General features: G+C 37.7%; 4 protein-coding genes and 1 long non-coding RNA gene across 16 annotated transcripts; 2 read left to right on the forward strand and 3 right to left on the reverse strand.

Annotated features, from left to right (window-relative positions):
* Positions 1 to 42: 42 nt before the first annotated feature.
* Positions 43 to 3,045, reverse strand: LOC149041940 (tetratricopeptide repeat protein 28-like). The gene has a single exon (XM_089211729.1). The coding sequence runs from the start codon at positions 2,548 to 2,550 to the stop codon at positions 556 to 558; it is 1,995 nt and encodes a 664-aa protein (XP_089067855.1). The 5' UTR covers positions 2,551 to 3,045; the 3' UTR covers positions 43 to 555.
* Positions 3,046 to 5,551: 2,506 nt separating this feature from the next.
* Positions 5,552 to 10,053, forward strand: LOC149041941 (uncharacterized). 6 transcript variants are annotated; one of them, XR_016188242.1, is made up of 4 exons: positions 5,552 to 5,771; positions 6,134 to 6,214; positions 8,961 to 9,037; positions 9,598 to 9,779. It is a non-coding gene; the product is annotated as an uncharacterized LOC149041941 (long non-coding RNA). The 6 variants fall into 6 exon arrangements; XR_016188241.1 differs by lacking the exon at positions 9,598 to 9,779 and adding an exon at positions 9,332 to 9,454; XR_016188245.1 differs by lacking the exon at positions 8,961 to 9,037 and having other exon boundaries at positions 9,332 to 10,053.
* Positions 10,054 to 13,212: 3,159 nt separating this feature from the next.
* LOC113681416 (radial spoke head protein 9 homolog) lies at positions 13,213 to 16,551 on the reverse strand. Its single transcript, XM_027198504.2, has 6 exons — positions 16,112 to 16,551; positions 15,542 to 15,719; positions 15,046 to 15,175; positions 14,332 to 14,420; positions 14,009 to 14,069; positions 13,213 to 13,696 (listed from the first exon to the last, which is right to left on the reverse strand). The coding sequence occupies exons 1-6, from the start codon at positions 16,336 to 16,338 to the stop codon at positions 13,536 to 13,538; spliced, it is 846 nt and encodes a 281-aa protein (XP_027054305.1). The 5' UTR covers positions 16,339 to 16,551; the 3' UTR covers positions 13,213 to 13,535.
* On the forward strand, positions 16,508 to 21,467 carry LOC149041942 (uridine diphosphate glucose pyrophosphatase NUDT22-like). Of its 7 annotated transcripts, none has more exons than XM_089211732.1 (4): positions 16,508 to 17,086; positions 18,131 to 18,229; positions 18,614 to 18,707; positions 18,810 to 21,467. In XM_089211732.1, exons 1-3 carry the CDS (start codon positions 16,645 to 16,647, stop codon positions 18,703 to 18,705), a joined length of 633 nt encoding a protein of 210 aa, XP_089067858.1. In that variant the 5' UTR covers positions 16,508 to 16,644; the 3' UTR covers positions 18,706 to 18,707; positions 18,810 to 21,467. The 7 variants fall into 7 exon arrangements, 3 of the variants coding, with proteins under 3 accessions (XP_089067858.1, XP_089067859.1, XP_089067857.1); XR_016188250.1 differs by having other exon boundaries at positions 16,509 to 17,172; XM_089211733.1 differs by having other exon boundaries at positions 16,515 to 17,086; positions 18,614 to 18,733; positions 18,810 to 18,936.
* On the reverse strand, positions 20,903 to 23,681 carry LOC149041943 (interferon-inducible GTPase 5-like). The gene is made up of 2 exons (XM_089211730.1): positions 23,329 to 23,681; positions 20,903 to 22,833 (listed from the first exon to the last, which is right to left on the reverse strand). Exons 1-2 carry the CDS (start codon positions 23,517 to 23,519, stop codon positions 21,825 to 21,827), a joined length of 1,200 nt encoding a protein of 399 aa, XP_089067856.1. The 5' UTR covers positions 23,520 to 23,681; the 3' UTR covers positions 20,903 to 21,824.
* Between the last annotated feature and the right edge of the window lie 390 nt (positions 23,682 to 24,071).

Raw genomic sequence — 24,071 nt, forward strand, 5'->3', positions numbered from 1 at the left:
AATTAGTTCTTTATTTTTTTCAGAAACACTGCATGACCATTTGAGATTTTTAGCTGAGAATTTCCCATCAGAACAACTTAATGGCAGTTTTTTCTTTTACAAAATTGTTTATTTTCCTTTGTTTCAAACTCATTATCGTACATTCATGCAAACTCGAACTACGAGGGAACTTAATTATGATGCGCAAGAAACATTTGACCAAAATATTTTTATCCTCATTTACAACAAGCAAAAGGTAGCGAAAGGTTTCCTTTTGAGCGCCGTTTTTTCGCTACTACTACTACTTTTTTTTTTGAAGCTACATCAACTAGTTGTATCAATGTTCACCTTTTTGCTACGCAATCACTGGTGTTCAACTCGAAAATTAAAATGTTCAGGTACTAAAAGCTCATCTTGATACTAGGGATTTTCACGACATACTTGTTTGAAAAAAATCACAGAATAAAATTGTACAAGGATCGCAAATTGCGCTCTAAACCAGCGCCTTGAACTTGTCTACATAGAAAAGTCAATCCATGTGTAAATGATCAAGTGACGAACACTGTTCTCATTTCTTCAGCATTGTTCGTTCTCTTCTTCAAATTCAAGCGTAACGTCGTCACCAATAATCACAAATGGAGCCCAGTTCTTTGGAGCACTAAACTTCTCAGATTCTCTTAGGCATTTCATAGCTTTATTGAGAGCCGTACTAGCATTGTCGCCATCCCTGAGATGTTTATAGAATGTTTTCATGAACTCCATTGTAGCCTCGTCACCAATTGCCCAGAGTGTCGCCAGAACCGAGCGGACACCAGAAGCTAAGAGAGCCCATGCAATACTGACCACGCCTTCGGCAGAAACTTTCCCTCGACCACTGTGACAACGGCTGAGCACGACAAGTCTTGCTCGGAGCTTCAGAGCTTTGATATCTGACATTTTTAGCATGTAGTCTTCCTTCTCTGGTTTCCGGTACTTCCTTGAAGGATTTGGGGCCAAAACAATGTCACCTGTCTCCGCGAGTCCGTGCGTTGCGATGTGGACCAAAGCGACAGAAGCAATGCGTTTCAATACTTCGTCTTTAGTCGCGTCCTTTCCGACGAGTGGTGTGACATTGATAATTTCTCCGATCATTTGCACTTCCTTTTCCGCGTGAGGCAATGGCTGAAACCGAGGTATTCCAAGGAGATCTGTTATCTCCTCGAAACATGGATTACCCACAAGCAGCGCCCCACTCTTACAATGGTAGTTTTCAGGACAATCGTTGATTAGTTTCAAAGTGGTCAGTGACGGAGCAATGCGAATCTTAAACGATTCACTGAGGTACTTGGAATCTTTGTCGACGAAGGCAGCAAAGGGAATCAGACCTAGTAGACCATCGGGAATAATGAGTAATTCATCACCTTTCAACTCGTACGCGATGGGACCAATAACAGCATCATACAACAGCCGCAAGGAATTCCTCTGACTTTGTGGTGACTTCAACATTTCGTGACGAGTTTCTTTGTCCAGTGGCGATTCCTCTCTAGGCACATCCAGACGAAAGCTGTCCTTGGACAGTAACGCTGACATTTCATGACAAGAGTCTTCGTCTTGCTCCCACAGATCCGGCCAAAATGCATCCATAGAACGATCCTCGCAGATAACTCGAGCACCAAACTCATTTTCTTTGAAAGCTGTTTTTTTCAAACATTTTAAACAACAGGGACAGGGATCATTGCCGAACTTGTAATCGTGATTTGCTCCCTTTTGTCGAAACTGAACATCGTTCCCGTTACTGACCAGCCATATATTAATCGTCTCTTTTACAAGTGAAATGAAAATTGTTTGTGTGGAAACCAAAGGTGCTACGTCAGGCTCTAATGTCCTTGGCGGAGGAAATTCCATCTGATATTTTTGTTTCATGTTATCTTGTAAGACTTGTGCTCTTCCTTGATCAAGAACACACAAAGCCTCGCCAAAGTTTGAAAGTTTTAGCAAAGTTCTGCACAGGGAATCATACACACACTGTCGAGCATTTCGGAAGCATATTTTGTGAGCATCTTCAACCTTGATAATGTCCCTCACATCATTTATGATCTTTACAGCGGACCGCTGATGATCCAGAGCTTCATGTAGGAAACCTAAGTCTTCCATAGTATGGCCAAGGATATGATACGACGTCCACTCGCAAACTTTGTTTCCTTTTTCTTTTGCAAGGGCAAGACTTTTCATACAGTAGTTAGTGGCTTCCTTGAAATTCTTGAGTCGCCTATACGCATCACCCAACTGGTGGTAGACACATCCTTCTGGCCCTCCTACCTCCTCTTCTTTATAAATGTTCAGAAATTGGCCAAATAATTCGATGGCTTTCATAAAATTTCCTAGCTTTAGATAAGCCGAGCAAAAACCGAGATAGGACCTTGCCTCCGCTTTCCTATTCTGGAATTCTTTAGCAATAGCAAATTCTTCGTCATAGTACGTTTTGGCTGTGCTGAACTTACCAAGCCTGTTATAAACGACCCCAAGGCTGTCGTAAGCGTCTAGTTCACAATCAAGGTCCCGTGCGTCTTTGGCGATGTCAAGTTGTTGCATGTAGCACTCCACTGCTTTTTCACAATCTTCTAAAGATAGATAAATATCGCCAAGGAGCAATTTAGCTCTTCCTTCCCCAACTCTATTCCCAGTGTTTCTGGCAGTGATCAGACTTTGCTCCGCCCTCTCTATGGCTTGTTTGTAATCTTTGAGTTCATAATAGCATTGGCCAATGTTTTGGTTTAAAAGTTGCTCTCCATCTCGGTCTCCTAGTTCCTTAGAGATAATAAGGCATTTGTTTAAGTGTTTTACAGCTTGTTCGTAATCTCTGAGTGCTTGATAGCAATCGCCAAGGTGGCGGTTTGCACTTTTCTCTCCATATCGGTCTCCTAGTTCTTTCGAGATAATAAGGTACTCGTTAAAGTGTTTCACGGCTTGTTTATGATCACTGAGTGCTTGATAGCAAAGGCCAAGGTTGTGGTTTGCACTTTCCTCTCCAGCTCTATCGCTTAACTCTTTGCAGATGATAAGGCATTTGTTAAAATGTTCTACGGCTTGTTTATAATCACCGAGTGCTTGATAGCATTTTCCAAGGCTGTGGTTTGTAATTCCCTCTCTATCTCTGTCTCCAATTTCTTTGCAAATAATAAGGCATTTGATCAAGTGTTCCACGGCTTGTTTATGGTCGCTTAAGGTAGAATAACAACGGCTAAGGCAGTTGTGTACACATGTCTCTCCATCTCTGTCTCCAAGTTCTTCTGAAATAATAAGGAATTTGTTAAAGTGCGCTATGGCTTCTTTATAATTAGCCGTACGCATATAACAGTGGCCAAGATCGCGGTTTGCATTTTTCTCTCCAGCTCTATCGTTTAACTCTTTGCAGATGATAAGGCATTTGTTAAAATGTTCTACGGCTTGTTTATAATCACTGAGTGCTTGATAGCATTTTCCAAGGCCGTGGTTTGTAAATCCCTCTCCATCTCTGTCTCCAATTTCTTTGCAAATAATAAGGCATTTGATCAAGTGTTCCACGGCTTGTTTATGGTCGCTTAAGGTAAAATAACAATGGCTAAGGCAGCGGTGTACACATGTCTCTCCATCTCTGTCTCCAAGTTCTTCTGAAATAATAAGGAATTTGTTAAAGTGCGCTATGGCTTCTTTATAATTAGCCATGCGCAGATAACAGTGGCCAAGAACGCGGTTTGCATTTTTCTCTCCAGCTCTATCGTTTAACTCTTTGCAGATGATGAGGCATTTGTTAAAGTGTTCTACGGCTTGTTTATAATCACTGAGCGCTTCGTAGCATTTTCCAAGGCCATAGTTTGTAAATCCCTCTCCATCTCTGTCTCCAATTTCTTTGCAAATAATAAGGCATTTGATCAAGTGTTCTACGGCTTGTTTATAGTCGCTTAAGGTAGAATAACAACGGCTAAGGCAGCGGTGTACACATGTCTCTCCATCTCTGTCTCCAAGTTCTTCTGAAATAATTAGGAATTTGTTAAAGTGCGCTATGGCTTCTTTATAATTAGCCATGCGCATATAACAGTGGCCAAGATCGCGGTTTGCATTTTTCTCTCCAGCTCTATCGCTTAACTCTTTGCAGATGATAAGGCATTTGTTTAAATGTTCTACGGCTTTTTTATAATCTTTGAGTTTCCAATAAGCATTTCCAAGATCGCGGGACACTTTGCCTTCGTAAGCTCTGTCGTTTTCTTGTTGGGCAATCCTTAAACTGTGTATGAAGTTATCTATCGCTCTTTTAGTATCACCGGCCTCGTTGTACGCTTCGCCATGATTTTTGTAAGCGAACATTTCTTCCCTTGCTTCGCCATCGAGTTTCGTATTGACGAGGTCTTGCTTTCGTTGCTCTAGCAGGTCAGATTTTTTTTCTGCCATGTTTCAATGTGCTTCTTATCAAGTATAAAACTAAGAGTAAAAGTATGACAAAGTATAGTGAGTACGTTTTTGGAACAGATATCAACTTTTCCATAAAATTGGCCTACAGCAAGGCTAGCGTTAGTCTGATGAGTCAAGATAATAACGTGGGGGTAGAAACTGCTGTTGAAAATTTGAAAAATCCGATTACTGCAAAGAGAGGCAGCATCGTTAAAGCAGAACTGACAAAAATCATAAGGATGGAGGGATACAAAATAAAACTATTAATTTAATTATAATGTTATAATTACAGTTATCACGTGTAGTGTGAATAATTAATTCGGTCAAATTCTACTCGTCTACTTACGATCGGTGCTCTCACATAGAAACGTAATGTGAAATGATATGGTATATAAGTATCCAGTGGAGCCTTAAACTTCCTGATCATGCCGTGGATCGTCGAAAGCTCGAAGCCTTTTTTAATATTTTGTCATCATTTTTTTAAATTTTTACAGTAGCTCAAAACCTCACTGGAAACTCCTATTACAACTATTTTTAAATTCTTCTGAAGGACAACATGAAACGATCAATACTGAATCAGTTTCCTAGTTATTACTTACCAAGAACTGAATGCCTTGAAATAAAACTCCGGTCGGAGAGCTGCTTCCTCTGAATTGTAACTCGGACCAGTCAACAATAAATCCACCAGTCACAGATTCAATACAGCTTCTTCTCGCGTTATCACCATTTTATAATGTCGATGTCGGAAAATAAAAGACTTAGTTTTGTCTAAAAAAGGCATTTTTCCTTATTTGCATGGGCTTATTTTCATACCATAATTTCAGTTTCTCACCGAAAGCGTTTCCTGATACGATTGTAATGACTTTATTATAAAACGTGTTCTTTCATGTTTATTACTGGCTCCAGCTTTTGCACTGCACAATTTGTAGTATTTCAAGATCTTCAAGTTCAAGTTTAAGAATTTCGGCATTATAATTCTCGCTCTCCTGCAACTACAACCAGAAAATGTTCATATATAAAATAGAAACTAGGGAACATAATAGAACTAGGAAACTTACTGAACAAAAGAATCAAGTTTTACACCGGCGAGTCATGTGTTTTTTACGGATAGAAATGTAACAGTTCCCTTCACTTTCAATTGTCGTGATGGAGCGAAAGACAAACTCAGGTTAATTAAGGCCTGGGTCAAAAATGATTTTCGCCTCCAGTGCTCCCCCAACAAGGTTCGCGGAATTCGCGTGGACTGCGCGAGTAACCATAGTTACTTGGAATCAAGATCGCGTAGTTCGTGAACGGCATCCGCCATTTTGAAGTGTCGGCTTTGCATTGGTTTTTCCCATCTTCGCTGGTGAATCCGACAATCTAGAGGAAGTCATCAAAAGAAGGTAATAACATTTTCTTTGCTATCTTCCTTTCCTCAAAAAATGGCATGATATCGCTATCTTAAAGCCAAAGAGAACCCTTTTGAACATACGAAGACTTCTAAACACCGCTCTCAACATGTTCATTGACTTCACTGCAAATACAATGCAACATGAATTTATAACATAGCGCTCATTTCTAGAGCTCAATAGCGTTTACAATGTTTGTAACTTTTGCATAGAAAAAAGTACTATGTTTTGTAACAAATGCATACTAGAAAAAAGTTTCATTGTGGATATACCATTCAATTTTGAAATTAAATTTAGCTTGATAAATCTTCTATCACATCATGATGTGTAAACTTATAGTGTTTATCAAAATTTAGGCTTTTGAATGCTTTGGAAACAATTTCTCCAAGAAGCAGATGAATTTACTGACAAACGTAATCCCCCAAAGCAGTTGTTAGGTAAGTTTAATTGTTGACATGTAAGATGCAGATTGTCTTGTCATAAATTGTCCCTTGAAAACTGAGAGGAAAAAAAGCTGTACTAATGTGTGTTAGTTTATTCCGAGGTCCCTTACTGAATTGCTATAAATATATAATAATAATAATTTTAATTACTCACACAGAAAACCAGCCAGCCCTTGCAGATTCCAAAGGGAATCTACTTGATTAAAACCAGCTTTATTTACTGTTATCCCTATTTGTTTTCTTGAAGAGGTCCTTCCAGTTATTCCACACAACTAATTTATTACAAGCATGTTAATGGTGTTATTTATGAGGCATTTTTTTGGTTTTTAAATCATGTTATATCAGTTTTAATTATAGTCAACAGTTTGGTTTTTAAGTTTTGACCGGTAATAATTGCAACAATAATTGTCTATGATGGACTTGTAATTGATATATGTGTCTATTTGAATGTAAATATTCTACCCACTACACCAGTGGAGTATCTTTTAATTCAAATGCATCACAAAAGTTCTGATACATGCATATGATTCTGACCATAGCCTTCTCTCTTTGTTGATAAGACATGATTAATTACCAGTGCTTACTGTTGCCTCAAGTGGGGCACTGTTTTTTTTGTGACAAGAGCAAACACAAACTGGTATAAGATGTGTCATCTTCTCAGCCCTACTCATAAAAGATGTGCCATCTTAAGAGCAGGATAGGTTGCCCTTGTTACAAAGTCAGAGAGGAAAATTTTAAAATTGTATTTCTTGCTTTTTTTCGTTGCTCTTCCAAGTCAATATTCCTGTTAGAAGGCTATGGTGGCCTAACTGGTTAAAACTCTGGTTTATAATTTTAAGTTTGATCTGCCAGTTGCTTGCCTAAATTCAATTTCATAGATCAATAATTGGCAGGAATTGGGAAATAAATCAGTACATGTATGTTATCTAGCAGCGATGTAAAATTATAGACATGAGTATGACCTATGAAGTAATTTGTACCTGATGGACCCTAGAGCACCTTATCTGTGCATTATTAAAAATGTCCCTCTAACATTCATTCACAATTCGTAAAGCAGAAGTACAAAATTAGTTTAGACCAAGAGCACATGTAAACTTGCTAAAGACATGCACATACATTGTAATTTTAACCTTGCAAAGCCCAATAAAAAGACTCCTGCCGTGACATGGCTAGGGTCACTTTACCTGATTAGAGTGTTAATTATTACTTTCTTAAGCAGAGGTTTCATTAAGATTTTGAGGTGATGGGAAATGTACAAGGAAGCAGGCAAAATATGTTTTGATTCTGATTTATGTCAGTAACAACATGCAGGAAAAATTATGTTCCCAGCCAGTCAATTTGCCCAGTGTCAGGCCCGTGAAACCCCTGCTTAAGCTTATAGTATTCAGTGAGATATTATGGAAGCCAGTGTTGCCATAATGCCTGTTGTTGTTGGTCTTCTTACAGGACTGGCATCCAAACATTCTTGGGCCATGGAAACCAAAAGTCGAATGTTTTGCTTAACACCTACTTTGAACAGAATTTTACCAAGGGAAAAAATATCACTGGCTTCATTATTTGCAGGAGGAAAGGAGCTTTCACATGCTTTTCCAAAATCGATGATGTAACCATGTTTGTTACTCACAAGAAAATTATTAGCCTTCAAATCACAGTGAAGAAAGCCTTTTGTGTGAATATGTGAAAGGGCTTCTGTCAAATCATGTGAAATAATTAACCATTTGTTATGAGTGAGCTTTGCACATTCTGTATTGTTGCACTGTTTTTCTGACAAGACAATAGTTTGCTTATTGTTACAGATGTATTGTCTTCCCCTTTAAACTCCATTATTAAGGGAATGGGCTGCTTTTGAAGCTGCACACCTATTATGGTTGGGATATTTTTATGTGCGAGTGCCTGCATAATGTGAGCCTCCTTCATTATCTCTGTGGTGTCCTGTATCAGTGACTGTTTTTCCACAACCTTTATATCAAATCATGTGTACTGTCTCAGAAGGCATTGACCATAGGATCCTTCTCCCAGTATTATATTCTCTCCATTGGTTTGAAGAAGTTCAGTATAATTGATTAAGCTTACAGTGGATTATTTGGTACTTGCATTCCTTTTAAACTGGAAAATGAAGGCAAATATATTATAGAGAGTGTGCTTAAATAAATGCTAGATTGCAACACAAGTAAAGGTGAAGATTGTTGATCTCATTGTTTGGCATGCAAATTACTGTAAAGTAGGTAACTAGAAACATTACTCCTCCTCCAGATGGACTAGACATAAGCATTGGATTTTATTTTTTTCTTGGTGTGCTCTCCCTCGACGCTGCCGCTTTTTCTCAATTGCGTCTTTCTTTTTTTGGAGCTGAAGTTCCTTCACTTTTGTTTGTGCTTCAGCAAAGCTTATTTAAAGTATTTTCTCAAAGTGGCTATTCACTTTTGAATAAATGTGTTTTACAGCAGTTTTAATGGCTTTTTGCGTTGGTTTCACTTTACTTTGTGTCTTCACCCCACTTTCAATAAGGGCCTCTTTTAAAAGTTTTCGGGTTTTGAAAGCTTCTCCACTAGGGAAAAAATTATTGATGGCATAATAGTGCACTTGACAACCTCCACAATTTGACAGTGTGTGCTGTTTCTTCTGCGCTGTATTAAGAGCTTTCCAGTTTACCATTGAAAACGTGTCTTGGTACTGGGCCCTGGCTTTTGAGTTCATCTTTCGGAAAGAGCTGTAAATTGCTTTGGATTTCTTGACGTAGGTGGAACGTTCGACCGCAAAGACTTCCTGACTGTCACCCTCGAACGCTGCAAGATAGTTCTTCCACTTTTCACTAGGGTTAGTTTCAACCGAAGCACTTCCAACCTTACGAAAGCTCTCCTTTACAGCAACTCTTGCAAATCCACAATTAAAAATGACAGACATTTTCGTTTCACACGAATACACTTAGCTCGTTATCGAGTAGTACCGTTGTTAGGGAACAAAACCTTGAAGAGTTTCAAGGAATCAGTGCGATAACTTTCAAGTTTTGCGCCAAAATTGTAATTCAGTCTCGTTATATGATACTACTTGGGATAAAATTACAAACGTTCTCCATTCTTACCGCCCAAATTTGCAATTGTGTTTTATTAGAACTGTCAAAGGCGATCTAACCTTGGATTTACAGAGATACAATCGACCTCAGAAAACGAGAAAAAGAAATAAATATCATCAAAAGTATACAAAGTTTGCCTGTGTTACTTCTGAGATTGCTCCAATTAGTATTTGGTAAATTATTGCTTCTGAACACTCGCGTGACTCGCGTGTCAGAATGGCGGACAGTTGAATTACGTGACTGCGAGTTTTCAAAATTCCCACCTCTTAAACAGTTTTAATTTGTCTTTTTTCCAAATAAATAGGAACCTGTGGGATTACTTTCGTTGATAGCGGTTGGAACCAGGTAAAGGCTAAGATTTTTTCGGGCGAAAACCATGATAGAGGAAGCAGCTTCGCAGAGACAAAACTTGATTTAATCTGCCTAGCACATCTCTCTTTTTTTTGGCAGCCATTCCAAGTGGGAAAACAATGAAAAACGTCTCAAATATTCATAGCGATAACTGCATCATGTTGATTTGCCATGTGTTTAGTGGTGGGGATTTGCTCAAGAAAGCAACCGACCAATTTGGCGCCTAAATTAACTGTTTTTGGCTGTTGAGAGTATCATATTATGCTGCCACAATTCAGTCCGAGAGAGGTGGTAGTGATACACATTTCTGCCAAGTATGAGAAAAATCCCTCGCAAAATAGCTAAGTTATTCTCAATTTTGTGAAAATATGGGTTAAAGACAGGGTGACCCAGGCCTTAATTAACCTGAGAATTCAATGGGACGTGGTTTGATCACTACGAAAACTGAATAACGCGGGTAAAATTTCCAGAAAATGGAAATTTAAATTTCTTGCTCGAAGGAAGAAACGTGGAATGTTGAAACTTTTCGTAAGCTGTTACAGTTACAACCCAACCCCACCCCATGTTTTTGTTTCCCCTGTTTTGCCATGCACAAAGTGATAACAAACAACTCCGATCCTCAGAAACGATTGCCATGTAAATTCTCTTGGTAATACCAATACATTACCTGGCAAAAACGTGACGAGAAGAAATACTTTCATCAGCCTAACGATGTCCTCTTGAGAAGACACCAAATTCTTGATTCGTGATTTACAAGGATTTTGTAACAGCTAGAAAGGGGAATTCAAATCAAATATTGGGATTTAAAGGGCTTATTTCGCGAGGAGACAAGCAAAAGTATTCAGAGTTGTAATTCGACGACTTGATGGGCTGCATGTAAAACGCTCATAAATTGAGACGGACAAATTACGTCACAGAAGTCTTAAATACAATGGTGCTTTTTTAAAAGAAGACTGTTCGGGAACCTTATTTTCATTTTCAATTGGATTCAAAACACAAAGCTTATTTTTTATCAGATCGAGATTGGACGCTTTTAAACAAAACCCTTAAAGAGTCGAGTAACAGTTTGACTACAGGCAACAATCAAGCAAACTGAAACAACCATCTTTTTCACAGGAACAAACAAAACAAAAATAATACAAAGAACAGAACATTTCGACCTCAGAACTTCTTATTAAAAGTGGAATTTCGGTTTGTTGAGATATGCTGGCCGTATGATTAGCGTGACATATCCATTTTAAAAAGTGAAATACGTGATTTCATTTCTAAAAATTCGTTCGTCTTCTTATTTAGGGAAAAACTCACGACATCCTAAATTTCAGTTTTTCTCAGAAGTTGCTGTCAACATGAACGTAATGATCGAAAAACAACCGAATTTTGTACACGATCTCATATTATGACGAGAGCCAATTAAAGGCACCATCACGTAATTTTAAACACATAATTCAACGACAAGCAACCATTCATTTGCTTCAAAATGTACACTGAAAATAGTTGGAATTCAGTTAGGGTTGAATTGTTTTCATAATGACACTTTGACTGTCACATTGAAATAACAAATACATTTCATTTCAAGGGATGCTTTCAATAATCTTTCTCTCAGTTTCTCACTATAATACCTGTCAACACCAAAAACATTCTAATACAATCAGTTATTTTAAAAAATTTCGTGCGGGGCTACATCCAGACTGAAACTTCGTGTTTCAACATCACTATTGGTGGGTACGTTTATTTTTTAAAATCCCCTAACTCGTTAGTCTATGTAAAAAAAAAAAAAAGATTGATATAAAATTTGACGTCGTTTACAAGGCCATTAACCATCTACTTCCATACAAAGATTTCATGTTGTGAAATGCACAAAGTGTTATCACTTTTGCCACGATGTGTTCTCTTCGTCAACCGTTATGTTTTAACTGCTTACTGCTAGTCCCAATCGGGCGATAGAGTGAAAATAATATGTTCAGTTCAAAGAGTTTTCTTAGAAACGCTTCTACTAAATAAAAGCTACTCTTAGTGGGAGTATCGCGTGACATCATAAAGAACGCTTACCGAGGGCACCAGCCCAAAACCACCCGTTTTTTCTTTCTTTTGAGCTAAAAATGGACGCTTTGATCAAGCAATTAATTACAGATTGACTGATAAAGGTGAGAGAGACTTATAACAATTTTACACTTCAAATTAGAGTGGAAATATAGCACACCTCATGGTGATTCTGAATCATTGAAAATGTCAGTCACGCTCAAATTTGGACAGTTGATGAAACTGATCAGGAAAACCTTAGAAAACTTCCGATGTATGGAATCACTTAAACAGAAACAAATTCACCCATGTTTCTAAATTTTAGTGTTAGAACAAATTCATTAAGCTCCCATAGCATTAATGTAAGGTGCAGAATTGAATAAAACAATTATTCCATCTACACATTCAATAGTGTTGGATGCAAGATGGGCTATAGCCAACTTAGTGCTATGCACCTTGTTGGATATTTACATTTTTATATCCAACATGTGCTCATGGAATAATTGTTAAATGTCATTGAGATCTTTCATGGCCATCCTAAACACAGAAAATCAATAACAATTTTGTATGCTCCTTTGTAAATCATACAGCCAAATACGTATATCTTGCACTATAAATCCTGGAATTAGCACCAACCTGTAAATCAGTACCCCTATTCAATAGGCACCCCCCCCCCCTCAAAAAAATTCCCCTTCCCTATTCCTATTTCCACTGAAAAATAATGTTTGAACCAGATAAGTCCATATTTGCACTGTTATACTCGCCAGTTTAGAACTTGACTTTTCATTAGGTTTGGAAAAATAGCTACTGGCACAAATGCCCTGTGTTGGGTATTAAAAACATTAGTATCAGCTTGGTATATGGTTATTCATTAACTGCAGATATTGCATGTTGTACACTCTACAAAAATATGGGTGAACATTTTGGAAAAGGTCATTAGATAGATGACTTTCCTAACTTGAGTGCCCCCTTGAAAAACTGGCCTCACCCCTGAATTTGAAATGAGAATCCTCTTGGTGCCAATCAAAGGATTTATTTCATAGAACCCTGGCTGTAAAATTGCTTTCAAATACAGATTTTATGAACTCCTTTCAAGGAAGACAACGTTTTTATGTGTAACTTGCATTTCAAATGATTGAAGGTAATGTTTATTATCAAATGATGATTGTAAAATAACAGCATGAAATATGTTTTATTTGCAGGGGTTCTTCCTAAACTGTCACCAATACTGATAAGAGAGCTGGAAAGCCAGATGCAGGCTCAGGAATAAAGTCACAAGTCAATCACAAACTTGAGTCACTGATCACTTTGGGATCAGCATCCAGCTGAATACGATGTCTTATCAGAATCATGTTTTTCACAATTGACAAGCCCAGTCTTACTCTGGTGGTAAAAGAGAAGTCCTCAGAAAGACCTGCTGCCCTATTTTTTTGCCTCATGGAAATATTCTCCAAGAAAAAATGGAAGCAGAATACTATGTTTATTATGTTTTTTAAATGACAACAGACTCACTTATAAGCAGTGATTTCATCAATCTTTGCAAACAATGTAAGGATAATAGTATGTTTATTTGGTAAAATGTCATTCAAATAACAACAAATTCATTTTAATTTTTTTTTGTATGGGTTCTGCATGACTGAAATACCTGAAAAGCTTTTAGATGACTCAAATAAAAATGATGGCACAACATGTAAAGATGCCTTCTTCTTTTTTTGCCTCAATGATTGCAAAAAATATTTACTGGTTTCAAAAAGCACAAAGTGTTGATGAATACAATAATATTACAACTGTACTCAAGTTGTTCTTACTATTTGTGTGTGAATATCATTAAATACACTATAATACATAAAACTTGTGCATGAAGTTGTTACTTCACAGCATAAAAGGAAGATCCAGATTTTTGGTGCCAACACCAACATACACTGATCCATACTTTCGTGTGCCTGGTACATGATAGAAAGCAAAGCCTAACCAATGTAGGCTGCGCAGGGTAACCAAGCCACTCCCACGCTCAAACTGGATACTCCATGAGCCTGGAGAGGACACAAACCAACACTAATATAAGTATTAAATAGAAAAGGCAAATAATTCTGGTCATTTTCAGAGTAAGCAGTTCAGAGAAAGTTGTGTATATCCAAGTTTCCAGAAGGTCTTTTTTTCCTAAAAAACTGTACCAGACCATGTGTAACATGTCAATAATTTCAAAAGTCAACAAAAATAGATAATACTTGATTGATTTTGATACTAATCAATCAACTGATATAAAAGGGAATATAATAAAAAAGGGCAGCCATTAGAAGGTCCTGAAAATTACAAGCCGGGGTTACTCCAGAGTTAAGACTTACCTCCTTTTGGTACATCAGTATCAATTGGATCAAGGAAGTCAATAGCTTTATCCAATTCAGCCTATAAGAAAAAAATCAACCTCACTTTAATAGACAGGTGAATTATTGAAAAAACTAATGATATCAATATTTGAATAATTGACCTCTGATTTCTTTCCATGTAAGAATGTATGAACAAGCTTCACTGTAAGTGATCATGTGCAAATTAATTACAATTAATCAATGCTTTCACAAATTTTACTTTGCTACATTAAAAAGCACCCACAAAAAAAGTTATTTGTCATTCAGGTGTTAATGTCATTGTTATAAATATTGATTCAAACCTTTTGAAGAAGAGTCTTCTGGGTGAGTAGAAATGGCTCTCGGAAATGGAAGTAACTGGAGAGCTTGCCTGAATCTGCCACCGACAAACCTGGGTCAATTCATATTTAGAAAAATTAGGATATTTAATCAGTTATCCTTACTTTCAAAAGAAGAGAAAAAAGAATGGGTCTCCACCCTTTTTTAAAATAAAAGTACCATTTATCAAATGATTATATTGAGTACCTCAACCACGCTCTGACTGTCAAGAAAAAGGTGCCATCTTTAAAACTAACAAGCAATCCAATACTAAAGGAAGGCCTTATGACCCTGAGGCATCTTTGATTTAAATCCAAGTCAAAAGAAGAGTTTCATGTATCCAGACTTGCCAAACATACACAGTCTCCAATTTATAAAACTTCTTTTCAAGAGTTAATTGACTTGTGTCCCCTAAAAATTCTTATTAATATGTATTAACACTTAAGCAAAGAAAATGATGTGTGAAGGTCCTTCACTAGGAAAGCAATAAAGACTACCTAGAACTCCATTTGCTCATCTAACTGAGAACCTAATATACTTGCAAAGACAGTAACAGCAATTATACCACAATGACACAAAGAATTGTCTAAAGGCTTCCATGCACAAAACCATTGTTGCAGGAGGTATTATGACGCATTTGAGCTTAAACAGTAAAGTAGCATTTAATTGTATCCAAGTGGTTTACTCCTTCTTCTCACCTTCAAAGCTTCTGTTTGGTTCAACTGTGCCAAGAGCTGTTCGATAGTAAGCTCCCCTGGGTACTATTCTGACATCATAATCAATAGCTTCAATAGTTGTTGCCAGCCTGTCCTCTTCTTTAATCATAATCTAAAAAATTGACAGAATAACATATTAAAAATATCCTCAACACAAAGTAACATTTTGCACACAAGCTAAGAAGCCTGACTGTACAACCACAGCACATTCTGGTTCCATTAACCCCTTTCATAAAGGTGGGCATGATTATTAGGCATTATTATTATTCCTTTTCATGCATGAGAATAAGCCTTCTTGGCCTTACTGGATTCATTCTTGGCCCTTCCCACTACTTATTAAATGTAATGTGGAACATTTTCTTAAACTAGCACTTAACTGTGTTTCAAGCCCTAGGAAAAAAATGACACTCCAACATCAACAAAATTTGAAGGTTTGTACCCTATTAAATTTTCTGTTCATCATAAAACCTTAACTTACAATGTTTTCCTCCTCTGCTCCATCCAATTTTTCACCATCTGCACCTTCTGCTTTCTTTGTCTCTGTGTGTTCATATTCATATGATGGATCTCCTGTGAAGCGTCCTTTTACAAATGAGCAGTTATGTCTCATGCTTTCTGTCACCACTGGCAGTAAGCCCCAGTGTACACAGTCCAGACTGTGGAAAACACCATAAGTAACACAGTTATTTATCGTTAATCCAGGATGAATCGCAAGTGTGCATCCTCAATAGCCTGGCTATTTTGGTGTCCATTAGTAAATTGTGAAGTTTTCAACTTAAAAGAGGTTGACTAAATAACAATTAAACGTGTGAGAATGCTAAATATTGTTTACAGTGGCCGAACAAAAATTTTCAGCTGTTAGAATTAAGCCAACGGAATATACTTCTTCTGTTTCCGTGTATGCTAGCTGGCACAAGGACAGTAAGGACATACATTGAGTATGCAATAAATCTCAATTTTAAAGATCAGTTCACAACTATGCACTTTTTAAGACATGTCGACTTCAAAACTAAAATAATTTTTACCCACGATAAGTTATTTTGGATACCTGTAGAGCGTTTTTCTTTCCTTCAGCTCATCTTTACCGACTCCCTGTACAATGAAGTAGTCACTTTTGACTCCAAAGATCTTTCCCCAAAATTTCACTACACGAAACTTGTAATTACTTTTCAAAATAACCAACGAAGATTGTAGAGCTGCCTTCTGCTCTGTACTTAGAATAATGCCACTGCTTCCTACATAGTCTATATTCATATGAAGACCCTCTGCGTCCATGTTTTTTGCAGAAAATTTGACACAACCACCTTCTCCAATGTACTATGGCTGCTTCTCTGTGATTTTGTTACGCGCGCCACTGTTGTCATGGTAGTTTTGAGTGTAACCGCTGGATTTCATGAACGAGCGAAGGAGCTATTTTAATTGGTTTTCTTTACCAAAATTGACCAATCAATGTTCTTGCCTTACTGCTGTTCTGCTTGTTCAAAATGGAGGCTCGTGAACAGATCTCGTTTAGATCAAAGCCTTCTTCTATCCTTACCTGAGCTCAGAATTTTATATATTTCGTAAAGAGAAATACTTGAAATGGAGCTTAAGGCATTTGTGGAGAAATGTAAAGATGAAGGACATTTCATAGAGATTTTTAACAGTGGAAATCACGACAGACTCTGTTGGAATGGCGGTGCGAAAGAAGAAGACTTGGCAATTTCTTTGTCCCATCACTATGACAGGATGACGACTAATGACCAATTTGAAGCCAGCATCGAAAAGACGTGGACTGATCTTAAGGAGAAAAATCCCTTCCTTTTCAACGGCTCCAAATTTCGTCTTCATGGCGTAAGGAACGAAGCCGGAGATTCAGTGTCTCTTCTGTTAGGACAGACTTGTTATAGAGATTATGTTTGTACAAACATGAACGACAAGCACTGGCGGTTTTTAAGAGACTATGGCAAACGTGAATACGCCAACGAACATGCATGTTTTTCTGATGCATTGGGTGTTGGTTCTGTCGTGGAAACAAGTGACAGTAAGTTAATTTTTATTAGAAGAAGCCATCAAGTTTATGAAGATCCAGGTCATTTAGATACTCCAGGAGGTCACGCAGAACCTAGTGTAAGCACTTTACCTGCTAAAAAATGAAATGATATTTGTTGATGTTAAATCCACTAGCCTCTTATCGCAAATAATGCAATCTGATTGGTTACAATAGTCACAATCTATTCCGTCGAGTTGTCTAAAGCCCGGCCAAACGCACGCAACACTTCAATGCAACATCTTTCTGATGATGAGGGCAATGTTGAGGGCAATGTGTTGCATATGTTTTTCTACCCTGTAGCAACACCTTGCAAGATGTTGGATGGTGTTGGATCAAGTTTGAAAATGGTCAAATTTTTGTTGAAATATATTTTGATGTTGTGAGATGTTCTGTGCGTTTGGCTAGCGCCTTCACAACATGTCACAACACGATCCAACAGTGTTGCAAGATGTTGCATTGAAATGTTGAGTGCTTTTGACAGGGCCTTTACACTTAGTTTGTGAACACTAATCTGTCAGGCCATTCAACATTTATGAATTTAAGTAAATTTCTATGTTGCAAAAAGTGAAACTTTAAAATTAATTCAAATCATTTATTGGCATCATTCTCTAAATTGGATGTTTTGGGACCTTACCTTCACAATATTAACTACAGTAAATGGTTTTAACCCGGGGGTAACATGTAATGGTGTAGTTTGATTGTCTGGGTGAGTGTAGTCCTGTTGAAGGACTGTAACTGATGTTTCACCAGCCTGAGCAGAAGTCATCATCAGAGTCAAGTGAATAGTTGTTCTCTACAGACTACTACAAACTACTAAAGACAATAGTTGTTGTCTACAACTATAAACTAGTGTCATTTGATGTGAAATCACTTTTTACAAGAATTCCACTTCAACTGGCATTACAATGTACTGAGACTGCAATCCAACAATCTACTGCCCCACAGTAAACACTACAAACAGTTACACGGTATGGCTTAGTTTTCCAGAAGATCCTCTAATTAATAACTTATTTTGTTACTCATATTCAATATTAGGTCAATATTCCAGAATAATACATCAGCTGGCCTCTTTTGACTGGAATTTACTGCAATCACCACCTTGGGAAAAAAGCCTGGAGCTTGTTTTAGGATCAGGTCTCTGTTTTTATTTTTCATCTGGCTGCAAGGCTTGTTATCAGATCTTAAACTGTCCTACTTATTGATTCATCCAAACCATGCTGATATTAACCCTTGTTTGTAATAATCAGTGAAATCTAGAAAGAAAACTGAACAAACTTATTGCAGATGAAATTTACCAACCACAAGGCAGCATCATACATTAAAACTGTAGCCCTGATGAAGAGCAGCAGTCAACAGCTGAGAAAATTCTCATTCTTAAACGAGATGGCACAGCATTGTTCATCAAATGATTATCTTAAACTAGTTAATAAATATCATACTTTCCCACCACAAAAGACTATGAGGATACTTACACTAAGATTCACTCAGATATGTTTTATTTGCCATGTTGTTTTGAAGATGCTCTCTCAAAGGCAAGGAAATCCATGAGTGTTATTGCAAGGGTAGACCAGAGGCTTATGAATCATCCCAGCTGCTGTTGGTGGACTTAGCTGTAAGTTTCTTTCAGCTCTAAATTGGGTCAGTGCAGAATGCCATCCTGGCCATTGTTTACAATCTCTAAATGCATTTTAATCTTTTTTATTGTTGGTTACAGGAATTCCAGAGAGGCTTGGCATCTTCTCAAGGCAAGGAGCTGTTCAAAGATCTCACTCCAGGATGCAAAGCTTGTCTGTATTTTTATTTCAGCCAACAAACTAACATTACTGTATGAAAAGCACCACACGACAAGTATTCTGGAAGATTAGCGGGCACTACACTTTCATCATAAAGGCTATTAGTGGGACATGCAACACTGAAGGCAAAATTACTAATTTTGACAATGAATTTAAGACAGATGATCTTTTTTTGTAGAAATGGCCAGGATTCTGGATGACTGTAATTCATTTCTATGCATAGGTGTTTGTTGGTCACTTGAATGAGAAGCAGGAATACTGTCGAGCAGAGAGGGCAGGACATTTTGAAACTGTTCATCACAAACCAAGCCAATACCCTAACTCAAATTTCTTTTGCTTAGTTCACTAGGTTTATCAGGCTAGATTTTCACCATTCGGCGGTCAAATGTAGGGCATACGCTAGGGGATCTGTTTTGGCCAGCTGCGCCCCAAAGTGCTGTAAAAAAATTTCAAAGGAAGACCTAAAAAACAATTGCTGCCACACCGCATACATGAATGCAAAACAAACATTGATACGTTCATGAAAATATGCAGAAGGAAACAAAAGTAGGGAAAATGTAAATAGGAGAATGTCTTACACATGGCTTGTTTAATCAACCTGCTGATTTACCATTTTGTTTTAAGTTTTAGCAAAAAATTTATCCAGTTTTCAAATGCTGTGGCTCACTTGTTTGTGTAGTGCAGACCATTTACCACTGTGGTGATTTCTTTTGCTTTCTCTAGTCTGATCTGCATTCCCATTAGCAAGAAGTCCCCATGGGAGTGGAGTGCGGTCTCATTTCCTAGATAGCAACTGGTTATCAAGTCTAGCAAGTCTAGTGGTTCATTGCTGAAAGCAAACCTCTGTGACTGTGCAATTTTGACAGAGACCAGTAGAGAGACCTTATCTTTGCTACCTCATAAGTAGTGTTTGTAACTGTGAAGATTACATCCATATTCTTTCCTTTATCTGAAGTTCACATATACAATTTTCATCTATTATGAAATTAATTTTTCTATACATGGTCAGTTATTCATCACTTCACAGGTTTATTTGGGACTAACATACTGACCAGCTCCCAGTTGGTTAGTTAGCTCAGTTGGTAGAGCACTGCACCGGTATTGCAGAGGTTGTGGGTTTATATTCCACACAGGCCCGAATTATTTTCAGGCCTTATTTTTAACAATGTTTTCAAGAGTATTCTCTCCATACAACTTTGTGACTATTTTCAGTATAAATTCTCACCTTATTTATTTGTGTATCGCAAGCATTGTAGCTTTCAGACTGTGTTACTACATCTACTTGAGGAATTAAAGACTACTTTGGACAGTAAGGAGCATGCAGCCATGGTAGGCATTGATCTCTTGAAGGCATTTGACTGCCTTCCTCATAACATATTGTTATCCAAGCTCAAAGCATATGGCCTATCAGAGAACACAGTAAAATTTCTAGCAAGCTACTAAAAAATCGATTCCAGATTCTTACTACAGTTGGCTATCTCTTCATTAGGGCATGCCTTAAGGGTCTGTTCTTGTACCCTTATTATTTAATATCTTCCTCAGTGATTCACTTCTCTTGCTGGCCAACTCTAATATCAATTCGTATGCTGACAACACTCAACTTTTTGTCCTTGGATTAAACCCAAGTACAATTCAGACCTCCCTGCAAAGTGACTTGATTGGTTTCAGTCTGATGGTATGACAACTAATCCAAGCAAATGTCTCTCTATGTGGTTCAGAACTGACACTGATGATCTCTGTTTCACTTAAAGGCACTGTCATTGATATTGCTAATACTATGCAACTTCTTGGTGTCATTATTGATAAAGATCTTAATTTCAATGTTCATGTTAAGGAGACAGTAAGAAAGGTGAGCCACAGGTTGCAAGTTCTGAAATGTTTTAAACAACTCATCCCTACTCATACCAAGAAGAGGCAGTATCTGGCTGATTTTCTCCTACATTTAACCTACTGTTCCACTGTCTGGTTCCACTGTGGCAAGCAAAGTGCTGATATAATTGAGAAACTCAATAAATCCATCCATTGTTTTGTTTTTAATGACTTAAATAATTTGTATGAAAAATTATTACAAGAAATTAATCAGCCTAGCCTGAAAGCATGCCAAATAAATAATATGCTCTTATTGCTTTTCCTAGCAATAAATAATACTGCACCTAGCTATATTTCCGATCTTTTGACAAAGCGCCAAATCAGCATCAGTTTACAAGGCTAACCCACATGTAAATACAACAAATTATGGTCTTCATTCATTTTCATATCATGCAAGCAAACTATGGAACTTACTGCCAGGTAATGCCTGTGTCTACTTCTCTTGCTGCCTTTAAAATAGCACTAAAAACTGTTCAGCTGGATAATGAATGCTGTTCTTTTTGTGACCAATGTTAAATTCTGAAATTACCTGTACTTAAATGTATATTTTTATCTATATTATTTAATTTTTATCCTATTCAATTTTATGTATCCATCTATTTATTTCACCTATTGATGTCCTTTAATTATTGTGTGGAGTTATTTTCTTCAGAGATATTATCAATTTTGCCATCAACAAATATGAAGTTAAATAAAGTCTTTGATTTGACTACTGCTTAAGTAGTGTTCATAGCTGCACAGATCACTTCTATTTTCAAAGATCAGTATGTCCGTAATCGATTCACGACAAAGCACAGGTTGGTTTTTGAGCAAAAATAGTCAAACATTGCGTTTTGCAGAGTGCAATCTTGATGAAAAGGATTTGTAAAAAGACCAGGACATTAAGTATTCTGCACCCTTTAAACTCTAATATTGAGTTACTACTGAATATCTGTGAGGAAAATGTTTCTTCTTACATAAACAATAACAACACTAAGATGAGTGCACTCAAAATTGGTCGATTTCCAGTCTTCGGCTTGTTATTGGTGCATAGAAAAGAAACCCATGGTACAGATCGTACATCAAAGTTAATGGGATGAAACGTTACTCAATGTTTCTTCCAACACTTTAAGTGCGATTTCTTCCAGTTGTCCCAGCCATTTCCAAAGAAAATAGTATGTTGCGCCGTACGACAAGGAACTGGCTATAGCTATGCCAATAAACGGAATGTAGCGAGCGAATTCTTCGACGACACTCTCGGTAGAGTAGGCTGCAACAAGCCCGCCAATTCGCATGGCAGTGCCCAGCGTTGAACTCAATGCCTTTATTTCAGACTGGGTGTTGAAACTCAGCAATGAAAAACTATTTGACCCTTCGTCCGGGAAACCAAGCTGGCTTTTGTAAAAATCGATTTCTCTTTTAATCAACGCGATATCGGCTGCAACGGATGCCCCAGGAAGTGGAACAGTTGCAGCCACAGCGGATGCGGTAGCAACATACTTCATGCGCTTTTGAAGAACTTCAACCTTTCCCTTCAGGGTATTTTTTGACATAATTAAGGCATTATCAATGGTCAGAATGAGACTCTCTCGTTGTTGTTCCGGCAATACTGCTAAAATTGCATGGGTCAGCTCACCAAATTGATACTCAGCAGGAAAATGGCTGCTTACTAAAAAAATTTCCCTTTCATCTTTGAGCAGGCCTCTTTTAATCAAATTTTGCGAAAGATCATTTCGTATCTCATCCAGTGTGGCATCTTTATCAAATAAATGCAGTCTGCTTCTTCGCGCATTTTCAACATCTTGATCAATTCTTGCGCGAATGAAGAAAAACTTCTTACCAGTTGATCGAATCATCTCAACAAGTTTCAAGTCGTCAGCGGTGAATCGATCTTTGGCGAAGATCAGGAAGGTATGGTACTTATCCAATGGCACATTTTTACAGTACTGCTCCAGATCACCATTGTAGATTGGATTTGTCATCCCAGGTAAGTCCCAAAACTTAATATTAGGGTTGCTGGGATGATCATAGCATTTCGGCTCCCTCGTGCACTCAACAACACCAACCTTTGCTGCACCAGGATCAATGTCTTGCTTTCTGTCAGAAACAACGAAGGAACTGAACAACAAAGGAACTAAAGTTGAAATATTGTTAATTGTTATTATGCTTGATCAGGCACCGCTGGCAGTTTGTGTTTTATTCCTGATCATGTCCTGGTGGACTAGAAGGCTTCCTTCTCATTTAGTTCAATATCACGTCATTAACACCGATGAAAACGACATATTCATTTCGACAGTAAAGTTATTATCAAATGTTATGCATGTATTGACTGAATGGGAGGGCAAAACGGTCAAAATCTTCGCTTATTCAGAAGGTTATTCAATATGGACAATAAAATAAAATGACTGAGGCGCAATAAAATGAACAGCTGTGGCAGCAGTAGGATAGGTCGAGGCGCTCTAACTGTTGCATTAAAGTACTTGGGGATCTGTAAAAATATGTACTATGTAAGCTCTAATTTAACAAAAGTGACTCGTTCTTTACTGTTATGTGCTCCGCACGTCCTCGATCCTAGTGCATTGATGTACTTACCCTCGTATGCGATTGATAAAAGTAGATTTTCCAGCTCCTGAAACACCACATACTGCAAAATGTACTACGACGTTTCTCCAATCGTCAAGTCTGCTTGATACGTATTCTTCAACTCTGGAAACTCCATTTTCCTCCACGTAATCCTTAAGCTCTTCAGCGTTGATCATCTCCCAGCCAGTAAACCCAGCCATGTTTAAAACAAAGCGATAATACTTTGAGATCACAAAACTCGATAGGATGAACAAGTTGATGTGCCACTGATAACGTGTTTGGCTGCTGTCCAAATGTTCGAAGTCTCTGGGGGAGATCACGAGCGCCGCAGGAAAAGCAAACGATTAATTCATGAAAGAGTCACGTGTTGTGTGACTCGGTGTTATATTAAAGTTACGAGGAGTCGTTGAGAATTTGATCACGTTACTAAGAATACTATTGGGAAAGAAATATGGTCGATTTACAACGAAAAATATTTCGAAATATGAACATTTTACACGTAAAATCAGTGAAACTTACTCACATCTTGTCAGTCCGCTGTGATTTCTGGCGATTTCTGCCGTTTTAAGCTTGTTTTTTCATCAATTATTCCTGTCAAAAGACGAAGTCAAGGCTGCATACGAATACGTATCAGGCAGACTTGACGATTGGAGAAACGTCGTAGTACATTTTGCAGTATGTGGTGTTTCAGGAAGTGGAAAATCTACTTTTATCAACCTTGCTTATGACATATTTTTACATATCCTCCTGGG

This window comes from Pocillopora damicornis, chromosome 7, assembly GCF_964200805.1.
Source record: "Pocillopora damicornis chromosome 7, jaPocDami1.2, whole genome shotgun sequence".
In the NCBI taxonomy this organism is placed as follows: domain Eukaryota; kingdom Metazoa; phylum Cnidaria; class Anthozoa; order Scleractinia; family Pocilloporidae; genus Pocillopora; species Pocillopora damicornis.

Bases quoted from the DNA above. Each gene is read 5' to 3' on its own strand.
- LOC149041943 (XM_089211730.1), bottom strand. From the start codon at position 23,519: ATGGCTGGGTTTACTGGCTGGGAGATGATCAACGCTGAAGAGCTTAAG. The intron at 22,834-23,328 runs GTAAGTACATCA...TGTTTCTGACAG, and splicing joins TTTATCAATCGCATACGAGG to AAAGCAAGACATTGATCCTG.
- LOC113681416 (XM_027198504.2), bottom strand. From the start codon at position 16,338: ATGGACGCAGAGGGTCTTCATATGAATATAGACTATGTAGGAAGCAGT. The intron at 15,176-15,541 runs GTAAGTTAAGGT...TCAATTTTTTAG, and splicing joins GAGCAGAGGAGGAAAACATT to ATTATGATTAAAGAAGAGGA. The intron at 14,421-15,045 runs GTGAGAAGAAGG...GAATTGACCCAG, and splicing joins ACCAAACAGAAGCTTTGAAG to GTTTGTCGGTGGCAGATTCA.
- LOC149041940 (XM_089211729.1), bottom strand. From the start codon at position 2,550: ATGCAACAACTTGACATCGCCAAAGACGCACGGGACCTTGATTGTGAA.
- LOC149041942 (XM_089211731.1), top strand. From the start codon at position 16,645: ATGGAGCTTAAGGCATTTGTGGAGAAATGTAAAGATGAAGGACATTTC. The intron at 17,087-18,130 runs GTAAGTTAATTT...ATTCAATATTAG, and splicing joins TGTCGTGGAAACAAGTGACA to GTCAATATTCCAGAATAATA. The intron at 18,230-18,809 runs GTCTCTGTTTTT...TGTTGGTTACAG, and splicing joins GGAGCTTGTTTTAGGATCAG to GAATTCCAGAGAGGCTTGGC.